Source organism: Eucalyptus grandis, chromosome 1, assembly GCF_016545825.1.
Source record: "Eucalyptus grandis isolate ANBG69807.140 chromosome 1, ASM1654582v1, whole genome shotgun sequence".
NCBI lineage: Eukaryota > Viridiplantae > Streptophyta > Magnoliopsida > Myrtales > Myrtaceae > Eucalyptus > Eucalyptus grandis.
The window spans coordinates 26,884,575-26,906,939 of record NC_052612.1 but is presented as its reverse complement, the minus strand read 5'-3'; the positions used below and the strand labels follow the sequence as shown (position 1 = coordinate 26,906,939).

The 22,365-nt window shown below is 38.3% G+C and overlaps 2 protein-coding genes and 2 pseudogenes across 2 annotated transcripts; 1 reads left to right on the top strand and 3 right to left on the bottom strand.

Moving 5' to 3' along the window:
• Nucleotides 1–3,340: 3,340 nt before the first annotated feature.
• Nucleotides 3,341–5,540, bottom strand: LOC104416781 (F-box protein PP2-B1). Its single transcript, XM_010028129.2, has 3 exons — nt 5,152–5,540; nt 3,947–4,065; nt 3,341–3,806 (listed from the first exon to the last, which is right to left on the bottom strand). Exons 1-3 carry the CDS (start codon nt 5,425–5,427, stop codon nt 3,341–3,343), a joined length of 861 nt encoding a protein of 286 aa, XP_010026431.2. The 5' UTR covers nt 5,428–5,540.
• A 1,187-nt stretch (nt 5,541–6,727) lies between these two features.
• On the top strand, nt 6,728–9,183 carry LOC104416637 (annotated as a pseudogene).
• Nucleotides 9,184–10,904: 1,721 nt separating this feature from the next.
• On the bottom strand, nt 10,905–14,539 carry LOC104416638 (annotated as a pseudogene).
• A 5,071-nt stretch (nt 14,540–19,610) lies between these two features.
• Nucleotides 19,611–22,097, bottom strand: LOC104416785 (triacylglycerol lipase OBL1). The gene is made up of 5 exons (XM_018859928.2): nt 21,551–22,097; nt 20,831–21,024; nt 20,673–20,706; nt 19,983–20,587; nt 19,611–19,886 (listed from the first exon to the last, which is right to left on the bottom strand). The coding sequence occupies exons 1-5, from the start codon at nt 21,852–21,854 to the stop codon at nt 19,626–19,628; spliced, it is 1,398 nt and encodes a 465-aa protein (XP_018715473.2). The 5' UTR covers nt 21,855–22,097; the 3' UTR covers nt 19,611–19,625.
• Between the last annotated feature and the right edge of the window lie 268 nt (nt 22,098–22,365).

Here is a 22,365-nt window from a genome sequence, read left to right as displayed (position 1 = left end):
CATTCACTTCAAATTTGTACAAAAATCATTTAGAACACGAACATCAATTATTTGGTCAAAAATCAGGTGTGCAGTTTATTATGCAGCCCGCATAGACGTTTCTAATTTGAATTGGAGCCGTGAAGAATCTCAATAGCTAGAGAGTAAATTGATTCAATTAACACCTAAATAAACTCAGTTGTTCATTCGAAATGCTAACCGTAAAACACGAGAATCTAGTTCAATGAATAACAATACGCTAATAGATTGTAACATCTATTAGTAACATGAGAAAATCATTTTATCGTACTTTCGTGAGTATATGAGAAAAATTGCAATAAATCCTAAATCTTATGTACATAATACATTTGAGTCTTAACACTTTCAATTGTTTTAATCAAACCTAAACCTTTACCAAAAATGCAATTAAGCGCTAAAACTTTAAATAAGTTTGATTAAGCCCCGAATCTTCACTAAAAATGCAATCAAGTGCTTTAATTGTATTAGAAATTGCAATTTAAGGATGCCACATGAGTAATGAGTGTCAGTGGTTAATTTAACGTATTATTTATCGAAAGAACATGATTGCAATAAGTGAAAAATTCAAGCTTTAATTGAACAATCAAAAGTTGTAAGACTCAATTGAAATACGTGATAAAATTTAGGACTCCCTGTGTAGTTTTCATAGTTTTAAAATATGTGTACAGACTATATGGTGATTCATCGACAAATGTTGGCTTGAAAATGTGATGAAATAAAAAAATCTCAAACTAACTTTTCGTTTAGTGTGACATACTAAAAGGTGAAAATCAATTCGTCAATGAAAGACTTCAAATTTGTCGATCATGTTAAAATCAATTTTGTTAAAACAGATTAAAAGGCGAAAGTTGTCTTGTGCTTGAAACACTTCAAATTTGTCAATCAATAAGTCAAAACGATTCAAAACCTACAAGGAACAGAAATAATGGAATATTCGGTTTCCTTATTAGAAACAAACCGTAGAAATCTTCTTTTTACCAAAAAAAAAAAAAAAAAACCGTAGAAATTTGATAATAAATTCCTCTTCCAATCTAGCTAAATGACAATTATTAAAAACTGCTTGATGTAGTGCCGTCATTTAAATATGTTAAGGTGAAAGAAGAGTTTCTTATACACAGTGATAGCGTCACATTGTTAGTAGCCATCCCATTTCTTTTAATCGAAAATGTGCAATTGTCTATAGTTATGTTTTTGTATCGTAACGCAAAGGGACACAATGAAATATCAACTGTTACTTATTTGAATTGTAATGATCATGCAGTATAACATAGATGACTTTTTTTTTTGGGGTCGATAACATAGATGACTTGAAAAGGGAATAATTTATTGGATTAAATACATAGCACAATCTGATTTTAAAACTGATGTAATAGCAGAAGTTATTGATGACTTAAATACGTATATATGAGGCCCGAATATGACATGGAGTAATGAACGTGAGATCGAACAAAGAGTGTCGTGAATTACTTAAATGTAAGATACTGATAGTTGACAGGGATGGTAAAATATTGCCATCATGCCGGACCCCGTCGGGCCCGGCCTCATTCAGGGCCCTAGGCTACCCCGCCCCGCTCGGTGCTGGGTGTGTGATGGGGATGGGGATGGGGAAGAAATGGTTGTTACATGTCCCGCACAAGACATGAATACAAATAGATAAGATCTCACACCGTCTCATCTCGCCCCGTGATTTATATAAATGTTGGCATAGAAAAAATATGGAAAAATTATTAAAAATATGGATTCATATCTTGCCAATTGAATCCATCTAACCAATTTTGATTGAAGATTGCTTATATGGACACCGACCATTTTATGTAGCATAACTAGCACTGATGTTGATAATTTTTAATAATATTTTTAGATATTTACTAATTTTTATCTTATTTTTATTTTCTATCTTTTTTTTTTCTTTGACTTCTTAGAGGCAAGGGTAGGGGAGGTTGACCTTGTGATTGTTGGACGAGGCTTGAACCCACCTCACCAACCTCTAGTAAGGCTCAACCTTGCCAGGGCGAGCAAGGCTTGTCATTGTTAGGTTGGTGAGCTCGACCTCGCAAATGGCTAAGCAAGGCCAACTGCACCTAGCGATGGCAAAGTTAATCTCATTGGCCCTTGTCTTTGGTCAGTCGCCCGAGGCCCGACAATCAACTAGAGGAAGAAGGGAAGGAAAAAAGAAAGAAAAGAAAATGAAAGAAAATATTAAAAATTGATAAGTATTAAAGTATTATTGAAAATTATCCACATCAATATCAACCATGCCACATAACACGACTGGTGTTCATGTCAACGATTTTGGCCAAAATTGACTAGATTAACTCAATTGATACAATTGAAAGGTTTATAACTTTCGACCAAAAAAAAAAAGAAGAATAAATGTTTATAAATAAATTGATTAAAATGTAATAACTATAGAACTTTTTGAACAAATTTACCCGAAAAAATATCCTTTCTATACTTAAAAGATTACCATTCTATTACTTAGTCACAACAAGAATCTTATCTTTCTAAAATTAGGGTTTATTTCATCCTTCGAACTCACACTCACTTGTTCTCTCATCCTTTCCTAAATGCCTATCGTTATTCTATTCTTCCATCTTCATCTTCTTCACCGGCGTCATTCACAAGTAACGGCCACCATTGTCACTCCACTAGTCACCAATAGCAGCCACGAGTCCCCACGACCTCGAACAAACCTTATTCTCTCTATACTCGCCTCTTTTTTTTTTTTTGTGATTCTAAGTTGTGTTTAGTATTTAATATTTGCCATCCGATCTGGAGATGCTTCTGTTTTTCAATGTGCATATTGTTTTTGTACTATAAAGTGAAAAATAGTTCACGAGATTCCTTTTTTCTTCTTCTTCTTCTTCTTTTTTTTTTTTTTTCTATTGGCTTGATTTTATTCAGTGGTAGAGGTCAAATTCTAGTACTCTCTTTTCTTACATTTTCTTTTGGCCATATACAACTTATTTTTGTTTGAAACGAAGCACGATCGATTATTAGGATCAGTCTAAAATATTTTTTGCCGTTGAAAAGGAAAGACTGAACCTCGCTTTAATTTGTCGAAAATATTCTTGGTTGTCGAAATGGGAAGACGAGGAATCATTTTATGGATGTTTCAAAAGGAGCCGATCGAAAACCATTCGCTCCATGACATATGCTTTCCCCACTTACGTTAGGTCACAAGCACGCCTTCTGATTTGGTAGACAGCTACTAAAAATTGATAAAAGAACATCGAAAGAACAACAGCAAAACGAAGAGAAAAAACCTATTAATCAAGGGATAATACATCCAAACTTGCCCATGCCCTGCATAAAGGCACTTTTATTTCCTATCCTTGGGCCTAATTTCGATCCCTTCCACAACCAGTCCGGACTTCCAATTACCACCGTTCGTCTCTTTGAAAAGCATTTCAACCTCCCCATCTTCTCCATCCTTCGTTAGGAACTCACCTAACTCTATCTCTGACCACCCATCTCGCCTCTCTTTAGGAAAATTCCCATTCTCACATAACTCTAGCCATGCAGATGCAAACCATGGCGACCTGCCCTGAAAACCAAACCTCGCCGTCATCGCTCTGGATACATAAGCAGCGCGCTCCTGTTTGCCCACTTCAGCACCAGCAAATCCAGCTCCAACCTCTATAGGCCGCAATTCAAATCCTTCAGACGTGCTGGCATCGAATACCAAATACGCTGCATAAAGGGTTCCCGGCGACAGCATGCAAGAACTAATGGTGCCTCTGATTTCGAGCCAACATACCCTGATGAGTTCAGCAACTTCTGCAAATCTGTTGATTCACAAGGACATTCCATATAATCATCACCTTTGAGGGAGACACAAAAGAAAGTTTATCTCGAGACAAACGAATCAATGCTACGCCCATTTTCTTCATGAAGGTGAGAGAGAGTGGAGGAAATAATGTATTACCTGGAGATGGGCGAGTGATTCCAAGACCAATATCTCGAAGTATCACCCCATGTTATAGACAGAGCCCTCGCAGATAGCATGATGCATTTCTTCCCACTATGCCTGTCCAGCGAAAGGCTCTGCAAAGCATGTTGGATTCACATAAACAACAAGAATCAGGCCGACGTGGTTTTGAGAAAACAAATATAATGTTTCAGCAAATATAGCATGCGCAAAGCAAAAAAGCTTAGCACTTATTCCACCATCTATGCTGTCCCCTTTCCAATATAATAGCGAGGGTGTTTTTTTTTTTTTTTTTTTCTGGGTAAGGGTAAGATTATAGCGAGGGTGTTTGTCTTGGCCTTTTTAAGCAAAAGTTGTTTATGGACTTCTTCGTCAAACTTTAAAGTAGGAAAACTCGTTTCAAGTTAAATAGAAGCGGTAACATGAGATTTGACCAGAAGAAGAAGAAGAACAAAAAAGATAATTGTTCAAAACCACCTCAACTTCAAAACCATTGCATAATCACCCCTAAAAATTTTGTGAATTTACAAATTATCCCCCTAAACTTTGATTATTTTTTGTTGCAGTCACCAGTTATACTATCTATAGAGGCATTATATATAAAGTGAAAGTACGCTTCCTTATTATCATTATCTTTTTATACCAAAAGAGAATGATTCAATATATCTATCCATTCCTTGCTCCCAACCACTCGAATCTTTTCATTTTCAGATGAAAGATCCTTTCTTTCTTTTTTATTCACCCTTCATTTATCATTCTCTATCTTGCCAACGTAAACCCTGAGTTGATTCATACAACTCAATCAACCTTTCACATTCAGATCGTGGCTGTGTGCAAAAGAAAAATGTCCAGGGGAAGCCGCAGCATGATTATAATATGACAAAGGCTTCTCCTTAAAGAAACAAAATACACTCATTCGGTTCAGGCGGGAAGAGGCCAAGAAACATGTGCTGAAGACACCACCTTTCAATTCAACTACTCGACAATTGAAAGAACATTTTTTATTTTTGCCAAGCCAAACTCGCAGTGTTTCAAAACGTGCAGGCTATAGCACATCACATGAATCACATTTCGATATTCTATAAAATCAAACATGAAGAACAGTTATCGCATATCACCCCCTTCAATCCGCAAAACAATAATAACAATAGAAAAAGAATAGGAAGAGGCGGTTTGAAGCGGCAAGACGGGGGAAGACTTACCATTTTGCCATCGCAGATGAGAACGGGGTGGTCGCAGAGACTGAAGTAGAGCTCCTTCATCGACGAAGCGCTCTGGGAGGCCATCGAGCGGCAGTCTGCCGGCAAGAACGACGCCCAGACCACGTCGGAATCACATGCCAACTTGAAAACTGGCGAGACTGACGCGATCCTGCACGCGTCGGGTGGGCTCGTGAAGGAGACAACGTTGGCGATGCACCCTTCGGGCAACGCGGAGAAGTCGGGACCGTCTCGACCCGTCGCTTCGGTCACTGCCATTAGAAGAACTGAAAGAAATGGGTGTAGCTAAAACGGCTTGAAGTTGACGCCTTTCGGAGAGACGATGATGATTCAGAGCTTGATTCGGTGCGCTTATATAGAGCGCGCGAGCGAGAGAGAGATGGGGTAGGTGGGTGTCAATGGACGGTGAAGTCCTTCGTGGTTTAAGGCTCTGGGTGAGTGAGGGTCTCTGAATCAGCACATGCCGGAATAGGACACCCCCGAAGTGGAAAAGATATAGGAGAAATAGGAAAAAATTTAAACAAGGGATCAATATATTGTATTTTAGATGGATATATCTCCAAATAGAGGTTGACCAAGATTGCATTGTGTTTGCACAGCAAATCATTTCTTATCAGAGAAGTAAATGAAAGGGTAACTTCGCGCTTCCATAGGCTTAAAAACTAGTGAAATTGCTAGGTCGTGCTAATAACGGTCCTTGTTAACAAGTGTCTGGGGACTTTGTCATATATATACTTCATAAAAAAACATTTTTTCGATGCATTAATCACACATAACTCAAGAAAGATGTAGAGTATTGCAAGTTACAATTTTTTTTTTTAATGGGTTTTTCCTTTTTCACAATTACCCTCTTTTTTTTTACTAATGATAGAAATGTTAAATTGATTATTAAAATGCCGTGGAAATATTCAAAACGAGAATGTTAAAGTATTAATAAAATTGATTACTGTGTTGACAATCCCTCCATCAAGACAAAAAGAAATCAACAGGCATGATTTATGATGGGCTGCGTGAACTCAAGAATGAACATCTCTTGTGGCTAAAAATGAAAACAAAAGCCCACCGCTGCGATGCGAGGTCTCACCCTCGCCCAGACCCAACACCACGACGGTGGGTCTTGCCCTCGCCATGGCTGGGCGAGTCGACCTCACCAGCAACGGTGAGGATGAGCTCACCCACGACAGCGAGGCCTTGCCCCTTGCCGGTCAAAAGAAGAAGAAAAAGAAAAATAAATAAATAAAAAATTTCAAAAAAATTTCAAAAAATAAAATATTATAAAAAAAATTACCACATTAGCATCAGCTGGCATCCACGTTAGCACTCGCCAGCCAAATTTGGCCAGATAAATTGAATTGACGCAATTGCAAAAAAATTAAGATTAAATTGGCCAAAAAAAAAGTATTTAGGACTTAATTGAAAAAATCGCAATAGATTTAAGACTGTTTTAATAATTTTCCCAATAGCCATCTAATAAAGTCTATAAATAGATTTCATGTACTTTTTTCTCTTTCTACATACATCGAAATATATAGAAATTCTCAAGTCTCTTTTCTGCATTATGAAGAAGGTGAAGAATCCTAACAAGCCTAAAAGGCCTGCCGGTGCCTTCTTCGTCTTCATGGAAGAGTTCAGAAAGCAGTATAAGGAGAAACACCCTAATAATAAATCCGTTGCTGCTGTTGGCAAAGTTGGGGTAGACAAGTGGTTGTCGTTATCCGATGCTGAGAAGGCTCCTTATAAAGCCAAGGCTGATGAAAGGAAGGTTGAGTATGAGAAGAACATGAAAGCTTACACATCGAAAGACAGGCTGAAGGTACCAAAGCAGATGAAGAGGAGTCTGAGAAGTCTATGCCTGAGGTGAACAGTGAAAAGGAAGATGAGCAAAGCAGTGTGGAGGAGGATTATGCGCAGATACTTAGGAAGGGAAGATGGTTTTTTTCTAATTCATCAGAGCGGTTTAGTTTGATACTCATTCTTTTTTTTTTCTTTTTTTTGCGGCCCTCTTATTTTGTTCCCTTTGAATAATGAAATGAGTATATGCATATATCTTGCATATCTTTGATTATTTATATTTGATATTAAGTTTATCTTATTACCTTAAAAAGTTATCTTCGATACCACAATCGATTATTATTTTAAGAAAATAATTTCAATCATTCATTTTTTGATAAACAAATATTTTTATTTATATAAATAGCTTAATTTCACATTGCCTATTTTCCGATCTGCTTATATCGCTCTTTCAACATATGAGATTCTTCCCTTTGAAATTGGCATTTTCAAGATACTATGAATGTAGACAGATTTATGTTTTCCGTTGACGAAAGTCCAGCCTTAAATGATTGATGCAAGACTGCACTTTTTGTCAAGTACAATACTTCATCGATGGTCCAACACTACCGCAAAATTCCCTCTAGTGAAGACAAATGCCATGAGTCGCCCTATGTTAGGTTCTCTATGCAATAGGACCTTCAACGAGAGCAACTTCAGGCCCTATGAAAACAGATTCATTGATATAAATTGATCTACTTACATTATCAACGCATCCATACATCAAGAGCCAATAAGGCAAAACGCCCACATAAGTAATGTCGATACTGATCACTCATCTTAATGCAAACTACGCCACAAAAGATATAGAACTCGACATGATAGTAGGACGAAAAGATAAAATCTTGACTCGGACCTTTTTCCCTTGATTCGAAACTAAAAGATTTTCAATGTTCAACTATGAAACATTTTATATGCAGTTGTATTGGACCATCGATGAAGTATTGTACTTGTCAAAAAGTACGGTTTTGCATTAATCATTTAAGGCTGGATTTTCATGAGTGGAAAACACAAATCTGTCTATGTTCATAGTATTTGAGAAATGTCAATTTCAAAGGGAAGAATCTCATATGTCGAAAAGAGCAATATAAGCAAATCAGAAAATCGGCATTGTGAAATTAAGCTATGTATTGGTCAAGACGTATGCATTGCTCCATCTATAATACCTTAAGAAAAAAATGTGGTTATGATGCTGTTTACTTTTCCTTCCAAGAGTTAAGTTTGTGTGTAGAACGAGTTCATCTCTAGTTTCTAGCCAAAAAAAGAAAAAAAGAGTTCATCTCTTCTCCATGGACCACACAAAAGCACTCGATTTAATGCACAACAGACGGTCAATGTCACAAAATTTGTTCAGGGTGTAGAAAAATGTTGAAGGCTGCTACTTAATTTCAAAGAGTACAATTTCATGAAAAATTTGTTCAAGTGTAGAAAAATATTGATAAAAGTGAAAGCAGTGTACGTTTACATCGGTGTAATCCATTGAAGTCTGTAACACATTTGAAGAACCGGAGCTTTTTAAGCTTTGCTCTACTTCATTTCTAGCATCATTAAGTGTAGGTTTTGTCTAAAAATTCCCTTCCACTGACTTTTTTGCAAGACACGAGTAAATGGCTCTCTTGTTCTTCATTTTGTATTTGTCTACAAAGGGGAACAAAAATGTCTTTTATAAGTTTCAGCAAATCATCCTCTTCCCTGCTAAAGAGAAAAGCCAAATTGTTAAACGCGGGTCGGTAAATTATCATCCGAGCTCTTGGGGAGTGATTACCTCGGAAAAATGGTTCTCCCTCCACCCCAGACTTAAGTTGCTCCAAATTTTTTCAGTGTAATTTCGCGTCGCAAAATGTTATTACAAAATGGATTAGTTGCTTAAATTAGAAAAGGGAAAAAATAAATAAACTAAAGAAAATATTATAAGGACAGGTCTTGTGCCAATGAACCTCTCATGCACTTAGTATCACAGTAAAATTAACATGTGTTTTCATCTTCAAGTGTAGGAAGATGGTCACGATCAGTAGGCAGGGCAGAACATGGTATCTCGAAGCTGATGGACGAGGTGAAGAGGATGCTTATCCAGGCTCCTTGGGACACAGGGAACAGGGAACAGCAACCACCTCAAGCCCTCGGTCGGCTCTACCCTTGCTCTTAAATGCCGAAGTGGCGATGCCCGAATACGTCTTGGAGTGAGGATTCCCTTCTATCCATAATACCTTTAAGAAGAAATGCAATGTAGCAAGTGATGCTTGCTGCCATGACAAATACAAGGAGCAGTGGCAGACCTAGGTCCAAATTTTTTTTATATTATTGACGTTAAATATTTAAACTAATACCATAAAAAAACCACAAACTAATTTTTTAATCAACATAAAACCCAAACTGAAACGCATGTGATAAACATCATGAGGCTTTAAATGGTTACTGTTATCCCTAGAAGGAGTAAGCATCGATTCAAGGTCAACCCCTGATCCTGGTCTGATTCTCGGGGAAACTAGGTCAGTCTTTGGTCTTGGGACTCTTGAACCCTATACTATGTAAGTTGTCACCGGTCTTGAAAGTTTTGGGTTGGTCCAACTCGGACCAACCCTGTACATTAAATATATATATATATATATATATATATATATATATATTATCTAATATATTATACATTATATACTATATCTTTTGTCTATATAAATTCTAGTGCCTCCTCCTCTGTTATCTTCGCAATTCAGTTTGTCATGTAAATTAGAAAGTAGAAAGAAAGCCAACCCTTATTCAACCTTAAAAAAAAAAAAAAATCTTCTTCACTTGCCTCCTGGCCTTGCTCGCCTCGCTCGCCTTATTCACCGCTCACCTTGCCTCCCGCCTCTATTCCCTCGCCTCGCCGCCCATCTTTGTTCCATCGTCTCACATGTTTGTTTTTATGGTTTGTTGCTTCTAGGAAATGTAAATTTATGTCGTTACTTTATCTTATATTTATGTTTAATATGTATTTTTTCATAATTTAGTTACTCAATATTTCACTGTTGATAGTATGCAATTTGAAATAATATGTTTGTCATTTTAGGGAATGCAAAAAGTGAAAAAAAAAAATCATTTGATCCTAGATTGATTCTGGAATCGGACCGGACTCATAAAGTCAACCCAGTCCTTGGTCCTAAGCTCAACAAGATTGGTACTCAATCCCAAAAATCGGAGACCAACATTGTGCAGGTTGGTTGTTCGTTTCTTGGTTAAGTATTGGATCGGTCCAACCTGAACCATACTTACCCCTAATCTCTGGTTCGTGAGAAGCTGGAATCTTCTAGGGGATAACAAGAGGAAGTTTCATGTCGGTCAAAGATTTCCTTTTGTTATTTAGTTCAACTTTCATTCTTTAAAAACTACAGTGATTTTTCCTAGAGTGGAAAGTTCTTTCTTCAATAGAAATGAAAATTTTCTCTGAACATGGGTGGATTTGTGCTTCTGAGTTGTGAATCCAAATTGAGTTGTTTTATTTGCAAATACCGTGGGTTCAAGAGTGATTTAGATTTGAAAAATACTCAAGTATGTAACCGATTATTATTTTATAATTCTCATAGTGATTAGTGGGTTATTCGCTGCTAACTCTTTTGATAGAGTAGGTTACCAACATTCAAACTGAATCATGTAAATCTCTAGTGTTCTTTCTTATTATTGATTTATTTCTCTAGTGATTTCTCATTGAATTGTAAGATCTGATATCTTTGACATTAGTTTTTTAATAATTAGGAATGTGCAAACATATTACATAAGTATACATAATGGGATAGACCGCTACTTATGCTCCTAATGAGATCAATTGCAGTTGTGTTTTAACTTCTATCTTTTCTTACAATACAACTAATTTATCTTGGTGATCCAATCTCAGGAGACACTATTACATTATATATGCCATAACTATTCAGTCATTGTTGGTGTAGGAATAACTGCGACACTCCTAACCTCATACTATTTACATAGTCTTGAGGAGCATGAGCAGGTATGCCTGGAATTAGTAGGCCAATCACTCTTAAAATCCTCAACAATGATCCTTCTCTATAGTCCGGTCCCTTCTCATGAGCAATCATGAAGCTTCTCAGGAGCTCATACCACGAGTTCATCATCATTGGTATCGCCTGTAGAGGCAAGAAGTAATTCTTGTTCGGTACTTCCTGGACAATCTGCATATGAAAAATTTGGAAAAATTACCAGAAAAATTCTAAATTTGTTGTGTAGCAATTGATGGAATCCTAAACCTTTTAATTTGCAATTTAGTTTTTCTAACTAATTTTGGCCGAAATCACTAAAGTGAACGTTGGTTATACTACATGCCATGACCGGTGCTAACTTTGATTAAGTTTGATTATTTTTGTATTTTTGTATTTCTCTAATTTTTCTTTTATTTTTCTTCCTTTCTTTCTTTTTTTTCTTCAGCTTTGGTTTGAGCAAGGTTTCCGGTCGACCCTTGCTTGGATCTATGTGAGGGCTATGACACCCTTGCCCACACCAAGCGAGGTTCAACCTCACCGGCCCAAAGCAAGAAAAGAAAGAAAGAAAATAAATAAATAACAGAAAATTTTAAATTAAAAAAAATAGCAAAAGTTGTCCACATCAACGCTTGTTGTACTACGTAGGATAACCAGTGACAAATTGTCAAAATTTGTAAAACTAACTTGGCAAAAGATAAGAAAAAATTACCCATGGTACAACAGGTTTAGGATTTTTGGACAAATTTCCCGAAAAAATTAGCAAACAAGAAGACTGAATATGTAATCCAATCACAACATGCTATGTGAGGTTAATTCATTCTTTCTTCCTTCTTTTTTCGCCTTCACTACACCGCAAATTGTTTCCTAGCACTCCAATTGATGAAGTTCATGGACGTGACCATGTTTCTTACTTTGGAGGAATTTTATTGCTGAGACGCTCTGGATGGCAAATTCTTTTTCTTAAGCGATGCTAATCCAATGATATATGCTTTATCCACTTCTCAATTCGGTAAAATATGCAATGCATATATTTATCGTTTAACTAAAGCTACCATGAGCACCATTTTGTCCACCAACTAATATAACTAGCCACGGAGAGAGAGAGAGAGAGAGAGAGAGATCCTCACCTTCCCTTGATATTTGCTATCGAAGTAGCAACATCTCCCAAAATGCCTGAACATGAAAGCTGAATCATCATAAGGCAACCTGGGCACAATGTCATTCCCATAGACGAATCTAAAGTACTCAATCTGATGTTCCTTCAAGACCATCTCCATGAACTCCCCAAAACTTCTCATCTCCAACCCTTGGTTGACCAAACGTGTAGACCCCCTTCAATCTCTCCATCAGCCACTTCTCCCCATGCATGGCCAAGATCGCCGGGAAGAGGATTGCCAAGGCGCCTCCCAAGCTGTGGCCTGTCACCACGTACTTCGCTTTGTCATTCTCACCGAGCAGTGCCCTTAGCTTCTCCCTTATGGCATAGTAAGCCAACGGCGCGGGCGTTTTCAGATGCGGGTCAAGCTCTTTCGGCCAACCTAGGCTCTTTTGAAGCCCTAGGGCTTTCATGAACCCACCGTGTACTTTCCCGACGCCTGGTAACTCGTACCACGAGAGGTCAGCGTCCAAGCACCATGCATCCGCGTCGAAAAATTCCGTGCCTCGGAAGGCGACCATGATGGTGTCACGGTCGCGTAGCATGAAGGCTTGTGTGGTTGCTTTCTCTTGATAATCTGCAAAAGAAGGACGAATAAGGCATCTGGCAAGTTATATTTTGGTTTATAAGTTATGGGTACATTGATGGCGATATACGTCCGTACCATTCCAAAAGTTGTAGAACCCCAAAAATTCCATCTGCACAAAAGTTCGGACACAATTATTAATAAATGAGCAATTCTACTGTTAATTGCGCAAGTATTAGGAACTTGGTTAATTGAGTTCTTTAGTATGAAGTAAGATTAATTGCTTTACTCCTTTTGACTTTAATTCTAGCGGACTGTTAAGCTACACAAAGTGTACATTGAATGGATTGGCTCGATTTTTTGTTTCTGGTCATCACTTTGACTCGGTCACAAACATCAACCATGCTTTCGTTTATACATTAACCTCAAACAAGTACGAGTTTATTTTCGACTTCTCTCTCTCTCTCTCTCTCTCTCTCTCTCTCTCTCTCTCTCTCTCTCAGGTTTGACCTGCCAGTGGTGGGTGACCGTCGTTCGAAGGTAGGCCTCGTTCTCATAAGATGCTTTCGAAGCCATCATGGAGAGAGCCGCATGGTACTCGGCGTCACCAGGCCTGATGCGATTGTCCAATTCCACTCTCTTGTCCAAGTTGCCGATGAAGGACAGGAAGCTCCCCGACTCTCTATGCGGTATCACCACCTTTCCTATTCACAACCACACATAACAAGTCAACGTCTTTCCAAGTGGAGTGTCCCAACGATTAGGCAGATTGCTCATACTTTGTGAGCAGTGAACTGCTCGATCAATTTCTTCACTCACATGTATTTTCTAGAGGATACAGCAATTGATTAGTCTGTAGAAACTTCTGATGGTTGATAAACTAAATCATAAGAAGTTGTTCTTGTGTAGGAATTATCAACAGGCACAGATGAGCCTAATTAGGTACTGGATAAGGTCGGTCATCCTTAGTATAATGTATTCTTACTGGAAATGTTTGGATCTGAGTGAGCCGGATCCAAAAATGATATAATATTTACAAGCTCGGCCATTTATTCTTCGACCCTAACGAACTAACGATGAAGTCGCGGAAGTGCTTTTTGTGTGGGGAAACTGGAAGGAGTTTATTGAAGCTCGTTGAACTTGCCATTCTATGCCTATGAAATCAAATCTCGGTTTCAAAAAAAAAAAAAAAATATATGCAATGTCCCCTTGTTTTCACTCAGACCAAATGCAATTTTTTTATTTGAGCTAATTTTATCTTAAGTAGTTGGGGAAAACTCTAAACCAAGGGACTTTAGATGATTCATGAATGAACATGTCAGTATTGACGGGCGAAAAGTACTCTAAATGATCGTGCACCACTATTGAAATGTAATCATTTGTCTAACCACACATTTTATTTTTAACCATGTGCCATTATTGCTTTTGTCCCACTAAAACAAAAAACAAAAACAAAAACAAGACGCTGGAATGTGGGATCACTGTCTTGGCGATACGCCAGTGTGAAATGAAATGAATATTCATACGAAACCCTGGCTGAGTAAAGCACAAGGTATTGACTGACGCAACAACATAACTGCCGGTAATAAATAATCATGCAGACTGACCTCGAAATAATGGCACGTTGGTAATAAACCCAGGCTGAGTAAAGCAAAAGGTATTTGACTGACGCAACAACCAATCGATTCGCCTCGCTCAGCAATGAACTTTTTACTAATGAAGCATCGACATAACTACATAAACTCATTTTCAAATTGTTTTAATAAAAACATTTCTGTTGCATATTGGTAATAAATAATCATGCAGACTACCCATCCTGTTGGTGACAAAGATGGTGGACTTGCACGCTAGCCACCCGCAAGGCCAGAGTTCAACTCCCCACCTCGTCATTTGCTCGACTTACCTGCGGCACGTAGGAGGTGGGAGCGTATGGCGCTTCTCGGGTCACCAAAAATAATAATAATAATAATAATAATCATGCAGACTGACCTCGAAAGCAGTTGACGAGAAGCCTTCCAAAGCTCCGGTTGCTCGACACGAGATTCAACCAAAACTCGATCGCCGTCCCGCTCCAAGACACGCAAGAGTGGATACAAACATGATCTGCCTCCCCTCGATGCTCTCTTCTCCTTCCTCGGAAGAGTCCATGAATTCTCTCTTGTGCACATCACTGTGGATCAAAATGCGAAAGAGATCAACGACACCGGCTTTTTCTGGGCTCAACAGCATGTAACTGCTGGAGAAACTCTTGTCACAAGCCATGGCTTTGAGGCAAAGAAGAGAGAGAAGATAGCTAGGTTTCTTTTTGGTTTTTGAGGGTCTGAGTACTTGTCGTTTTCGATGAGACTTGTGCTGCGTCTTGAACTTAGCTTCAAAGGGTTCTTTATAGAGGGCTCCTTGGCTGATTAACAAAGCTCGTTTTCTTGTTCTTCCTGGTTAGAAAATGAATAAGTAACTTTTGATAGCTGTTGATTGTACTTGGTCCAATTTTTTAGCTGTCCACCTGTATTTAAGATTACTCGTCGGAAAAAAAAATTATAATTCTTTGTTATGAAAGCCGATCAACTTTGGTGGGCTCGTGAAGGGAAGCTAACTCCTTGAGGAGGTGGGGTCTCTTTCTGTAGTTATCTCCGACCCTCATTTCTGCATTTCGAAGGTGGTAACGACACGATTTAATTTATTCTTTAACTCATTTTCAATGGATTAGTTATGTTCATAAATGGATTAAGAATGGCAAAGCCCAAAAATATATGGTTTACAGTTTACCCAAACACAACCCACGTTCGTGACTTTATCTTCAGTCTTTATGAGAAAATAATAGACTTCTCACATTGTTCTAAGTTTAGAGAAATCTTGATTAGCTTGTAAGATGAGTCCGACTTCACCCTTATTAAAAATTTTAAGCCAGTTTCATTTTTCCCTATTATTTATTATTTTTATTAATCTTGTAAGTTTCATATGTTACTTATTACAGTATACATTTCATTGGTTGCATTCGGCATTGTTATTGTTACGAAATATTCTAATCTTAATTCTTGTCATTGCATTCCATAGTTAACATAAAGCATCTTTTTCAATATCCTATATTCCATTCAATTAAAATTTCAATTCCTCCACGTTATTTGCTGTTATAATTTTATAAATTCGCTACCAAGTTATCTTTCTCTCATTCTCATTGTGAATCAATACAAAAAATAAAAATTCTATGCAATTGTAAAAGCCAATTCTTTAACATCTCATACAAAAGCGGTCTAACTTAGAGGATTCGGATTTTTATAAATTGGATCAAATATTGAAGTATTTTAGTAAATAAATCGAGTCGGGTATGGATCACTAACTTTGTATTATATATAAATGAGTCAAAACGAGTTAAATGGATCAATTTGAGTTAGACCATTTTCGACCCAATCCAAACCTGAACCCACCCATTTGACAGCCCTAGCTACAACATGTCTTAATTTATCTAAGAAAACGTTCACATTCCAATTTGATGTTATGCCATGAGATTCAATTCCTTCACTTTTTGTGTTGCACATGTCATGTAAATGGTAGCGACTAGAGAGATCTAAGCAGGCCCTACCATCAGTCTTTGCACTAAAGACGGCAGGAATCATTCGCTTTAAACTTAGCAAAAAAATCAGGCCTGCAGTTTTTTGTTATGTGGCCCACATATAAGTTTTAAATTCAAATAGGAGATATATATCTCAATATTTAGGGAGAAAATTGATTCAATTTACACAATAGAGAATCAAATGTCATGCGTCCAAAGTATGCAATTGCCATTTGGATCATTGTTCTGGGGGATTTCAATGGGTTGAATTTGATATACAACCTAACTTTCTATTTTCATTGTTTCTAGATGCTTTGAGCACATATGGTAGAGTAGAATCAAGCTATTGAGCACACGTAATAAACTAAACAAAAACTTGAAAAACAAAAGGCATCAAATTTACATGACCTAGTTCGTATAACATACCCTATAGAAAGAGCAATACATATTTCACTATAAATCAAACGATAAAATATTACAACCACACTCGAATCACGTAAATATTATTAGTATTTTCAGTTTCCCAATTACTCCAAGGAAAGAACAGGACATGATTTCACTATATATCAAACGATAAGACCACAAAGAAAAATTATGAAAATTGGATGTAATTCACGAACAGCACAAGCCATGGCGCTCTTGCACATTAACAGAAAATATAAATCGTACTCATTATGCTGAAGAGACCAAACGCACAATCCAAATATATATATATATATATATATATATATATATATATATATATATAAAATCGTTATCTGCGGTCGAAATGAACTTCAACTCCAATAGGGATAAGAAGTCTTGAGGGAAATTAATTTTCATTTTTGCATCACTCGGGATTCTATTGGCAAGAGCCCAGTTCGGACTTTCCTAACATGGACTTGTTTTCTTTGGAAATCACTAAAATGTGGTTTTGCCTCTGAGTCAAAGAAGAGGTTTGCCAATTTACAAAATGAGCTTAATAATATGTAGGTTTCCACAATACAATCTTCATAAGCTTCGATTGAGATTCACTAGTTCCATATCCATTTTTTACTCGGTCGTCGATTAAGTAAAACCATGTTTCCAAGTCAAAGATTGAATGGTGAGTTCAAATCCCAGTTTAGTTATTTTTATGGTTTCTTGCCCATTCCGTTTACCAAACAAGAAGAAAACTCGAACATTACAGTGGCTTGAATTTGACCCACCTGATGTGTTGTTAAATAATGCAGAAACTCACAACTTGCAATCTAAGTCAAGCGAGAGGAGAATGAAATTCTCACGTAATTGCTCGACAAAATAGATCGTGAAGTCTTACATTGCGGCTTGAAACATTCACGTCTTCGCAGAGGAGACTTCTCAAATGGACATAAACTCCCTGCACAAACCACCATGTGCGGCTTGTTTTCAGAGCTCACCTGTGGCCCTGAAAAATAAACTTCAGAAAACACGAGTAAATTGTTATTTTCTTCTTTTGAACAGAAACAATAAACATACGAACCGCAATATGTGTGCCCCTTCAGGAGTCTTTCTCTTCCTTGGAAACCAGTCGAGGAAACTTCCTTGTCAATCGCCGACTGATGCAAGGGCGTTTATTTCCTTATATCCCTCTCAATAATCCAGGCTTTCTTAAATAATTTCAGGTCGGGTTTTGTTCTCCCATTTCAAATGGTATGGCCAAAAGAATGCAGGAAATAAGGTTGGGGAAGATCGTTAAAAACATTAGTGGCCAATTAATCATAAACCTTTTAATTTGTCCAAATTAATCATAGACTTTGTAAAAATTTGCCAATCGAATCAATCCAGTTAATTTTGACATGATATTGTCGACTTGACATGGACGTGAACACCAGTCATCCTACATGGTATGGTTAATACTGACCTGGACAACTTTCGGAACTTTTTAAAAAAATTTCTAAATATTTTACTATTTTTTTCCTTTTAGTTTTTTTTCTATCTTTTGTTTATTTTCCTTTCCTTTTAAATTCTTTCTTGCCTGTGGTTGGCTCAGCAATGGCCAAATTCAACGTGTATCATCCAATGATTGTACGCCCAAAACTATACAATCAATAACGGAAAGCCTTCTCTATCTTTAACCCAATCTTTTCATGACTTGTCATTTAAGGAACTTGAGGCCCAAGGAAGATAGATCTTACCAAATCAACTCGTTCACATACATTAACAAGGCATCCATACACCAATAGCAGCAAAAGGCGAAACATCCGCATAACTATTCTCGAAATTGATCACTTGCCTTAATGCAAACCACGCTATGGAATATATAACAACTCAAGACATGATAATAGGATGAAAAAAATTCATGATCCAGCTTGCTAATTAATCAAGAGCATCTATTAACAATAGCTATTGTGAAATTCAAGCGATCGAACAATAAAATAAATAATTCAACAAAATAAATCGGATATCGGGTTGACGTGATTCGATCCGTGAAACCTCTAGCCCTCCTCAGTTGGTTCCGTGTTTGCCACAAGCTACTCCTTACTAATCAGCATGGCACCTTCAATCTTCAAATAACATGCAAATAGAACGATGAGATATATCAAGACGGTAGCAAGAGCGCAGGTAAATGCCATAACCTATCCAAACAACCCAACTGCAGTTGCCGTCACCACAATGCTCAGAACAAGAACCGTCCTCTTGAAAATACTAACAAACCTCTCGTCGCCAGTTTGAAAAACCGTCTCGAGGGATCTTGCCTGCAGGCTGTGAAAGGGTGCCTATCTAATTAGTGCGTTTGCTAAGGCAGTACAGATGGCTACCTTTATATAGATTTGTTTACGTGGAAAGTTTAATATCAATTGAGACTCCAGGTGATTTTTTACATTAAGTTATCTATAACAGCTGCGATGACGTAGTTTGTTCTGATCACACAAAAGCTAAGCTAGAAAACTCTTATAAGACAGATCGTTTTCTCTCGGAAACATGCCTAGTAAGGCTCTACTCTTGCTCTTGAATGCCGAGGTGGCGATGTCCAAATAAGTCTAGAGGTGTGGATTCTGATCCATCCATAATGCCTTTAAGAAGAAATGCGGTTTAGCAAGTGATGCTCGCCACCACGACAGTACAAGGAGGCAGTGGCGGACCTAAGGGTGGGCCGGTAGTGGCCCTTGCCCCGCTAGGTCCAAACAATTTCTTAAAAAATTTCCACAAAAATCAATTCCATATGAAGGCTACATCTCTTTCCCCCACCCAATATATAGATTTAACCTCATTGACACGTATTTTGCAACCAAATTTGTTTTATAGGTCTTTTTATCTAAAAATTTAAGAAGTAGGAAATGCACAGACAATACCTGTATAACATATTACAAAAAAGCATATGGAGCGAGATAGACCGCTAATTACAGTCCTAATGAAATTGGCCACGAAGTTGTATTTCAATTTAATCCCAAAAGCCAATCTTACATTGTACAAAACTATAACTATTCATAGTCTTTGTCGAGGTCGGAATAACTGAGACGTTCCTAATCTTGTAGCATTTACATAATCATACGGAGTATGAGCTGGTATGCCTGGAATTAGCAGACCAATCACTCTAAAAATCCTTAGGAATGATCCTTCTCTGTAATCTGGTCCCTTCTCACGAGAAATCGTGAAGCTTCTCATGAGCTCATGCCAAGCGTTCAACATCATCGGTATTGTTTGTCGAAGCGAGAAGTAGTTTTTATTCGGTTCTTCCCGGACAATCTGTGTATAAAAATTTAAGCAAATAAGAAAATTGAATGAGTTGTCTAATTTAATCACAGCATGATATGAGAGAGAGAGAGAGAGAGAGATCCTCACCTTCCCTTTATATTTGCTATTGAAGTAGCAACATCTCCCAAAATGCTTGAACATAAAAGCTGAATCGTCGTAAGGCAACCGAGGCACAATATCATTCCCATAAACGAATCTGAAGTACTCAATTTTATATTCGTTCAAGGCCCTCTCCATGAACTTTCCAAACTTCTCATCTCCAACCCTAGGTTGACCATATGTGTAGACTGCCTCCAATTTCTTCAGAAGCCACGCCTCCCCATGCATGGCCAAGATCCCTGTGAAGAGGATCGCCAACGCGCCTCCCAGGCTGTGGCCCGTCAATATGTACTTCGCTTTGTCGTTGTCGCCGAGCAGTGCCCTTAGCTTCTCCCTTATGGCATAGTAAGCCAACGGCGCAGGCGTTTTTAGACACGGGTCGAGCTCTTTCGGCCAACCCAGGGTCTTTTGGAGCCCGAGGGCTTTCATGAACCCGCCGTGGATTTTGCCAACCCCTTGGAACTCGTACCACGAGAGGTCGAAGTCCGAGCTCCACGCATCCGCGTCGAAAGGTTCTGTGCCTCGAAAGCTCACTACGATAGTGTCGCGGTCACGTAGCATGAAGGCTTGAGTGGTTGCTTTCCCTTGATAGTCTGCAAAAGGAAAACGAATACGACATATGGCAGTCATTATCTTGGTATTATTTACAGCTACGGAGATGTCGGTGTAGCTCCGTACCATTCCAAAAGTTGTAGAACCCCAAGAATTTCATCTGCACATAAGAACGGACAAATTATGCTTAGTTGTCTTGACCTGGTCCCGATCTGATCCATGCTTTCATAGATTAATTTCAAACTATGTACAGTCTCTCTCTCTCTCTCTCTCTCTAGTTTGACCTGCCAGTGGCGGGTGACCGTGGTTTGGAGGTAGGCCTCGTTCTCGTAGGCTGCTTTGGAAGCCATAATGCAGAGAGCCGCGTAGTACTCGCTGTCACCAGGACTGATGCTCTTGTCCAATTCCACTCTCTTGTCCCAATTGCCAGGGCAGGATAGGAATCTCCCTGACTCTCTATCCGGCATCACCACCTTCCCTGTCGACAACCCCATGTTATGACTCATCATTTTTCCAATTGAAAAGTCAAAACAATTAGGTAGACTACTCCCTCTTTTTGAGCAGTGTAGTGCTTGATCATTACCAGTACTGGTGAGCGACATGTACTCTAAATGATCATGCACCCTATTTAAAATGGTATCATGAATCTAACCACACATCTTATTTCTGATCAGATGCCATTATTGCTTCTGTCCCATTTCCAAAAATAAAAAATAAAAAATGAAAATGTGGGGTCGTGCTTTATTGGTCATATCACATCAGCTTTGCAAATACGCCAGTGTGAAATGAAATGATTCTTCATACCAAACACAGGCTGTGTAAAGCACGAGGTAGTGGGACTTCTGACGCAGAAACCATAACACACATTTAGCAATTGATTCACCTCGCTCAGTAATGAACATTTTTACTAATGAAGCAACAACATAACCAGATAGACTCGTTTCAAACTGTTTTGATGGAGTATTGTTGTTGCATATAAGTGATAAATAGTTATGCAGACTGACCTCGAAAGCAGTTGACGAGAAGCCTTCCGAGGCCCCGATTGCTCAACACGAGATTCAACCAAAACTCGATAGCCAACCCGCTCCAAGCCATGGGTTTGGCCACAAGAAGCAGAAGCTTCTGCACGAGAATTGATACAAACATGATCCACCTTCGCTCGAAGCTCTCCTCCCCTTCCTTGGAGGAGTCCACGCATTTTCTTTTGTGCACATCACTGTACATCAAAATGTGAAAGAGATCGATGACGCCGACTTTCTCTGGGCTCAACAGCATGTAACTGCTGGAGAAACTCTTGTCACAAGCCATGGCTTTGAGGCAAAGAAGAGAGAGATGATGGCTGGGTTTCCTTTTTTTGTTTTGAGGGTCTGTGCTCCTAGTGTCCTGGATGAGACTCGTGCTGCTTCTTGGACTTGTCTTCAAAGGGTTATATATAGAGGCTTCTAGAAAGGCTTCGTTTTCTTCCTACTCGAAAAATAAATAAATACTGGGTGTACTGAAGTCGATCTACAGTTTGATTAATTTACTAAAATCGTACATGCAAATTCTGATTAAGTGTTGATAGTCTGGTCCAATTGCTTAAATGTCCACCTACACACCGTCATGGTAAGTACCCATTAACTATGTCGGCTTGTAGATTAGTCTTGGTGTACTTAAGGTTACTCAAAGAAGCTAAAACATTACCTTTTGGTACGAAAGCTGGTCGACTTTTGATGGCGTGAAGTTCCGCCAAGGCGTTGTGGATGTGGGGTCCCTCTCTGGGGTTTTCTCCGACCCACATTTCTGCATTTCGAAGGTGGTAGATACCGACATGATTCAA

Coding starts and splice junctions, on each gene's coding strand:
- LOC104416781 (XM_010028129.2), bottom strand. CDS start 5,427: ATGGCAGTGACCGAAGCGACGGGTCGAGACGGTCCCGACTTCTCCGCG. Junction 4,066..5,151: donor TCATCTGCGATGGCAAAATG/GTAAGTCTTCCC, acceptor CATGCTTTGCAG/AGCCTTTCGCTGGACAGGCA. Junction 3,807..3,946: donor AATCACTCGCCCATCTCCAG/GTAATACATTAT, acceptor GTGAATCAACAG/ATTTGCAGAAGTTGCTGAAC.
- LOC104416785 (XM_018859928.2), bottom strand. CDS start 21,854: ATGGCTTGTGACAAGAGTTTCTCCAGCAGTTACATGCTGTTGAGCCCA. Junction 20,707..20,830: donor CGGTCACCCGCCACTGGCAG/GTCAAACTAGAG, acceptor TCTTATGTGCAG/ATGAAATTCTTGGGGTTCTA. Junction 20,588..20,672: donor GTTCTACAACTTTTGGAATG/GTACGGAGCTAC, acceptor TTCCTTTTGCAG/ACTATCAAGGGAAAGCAACC.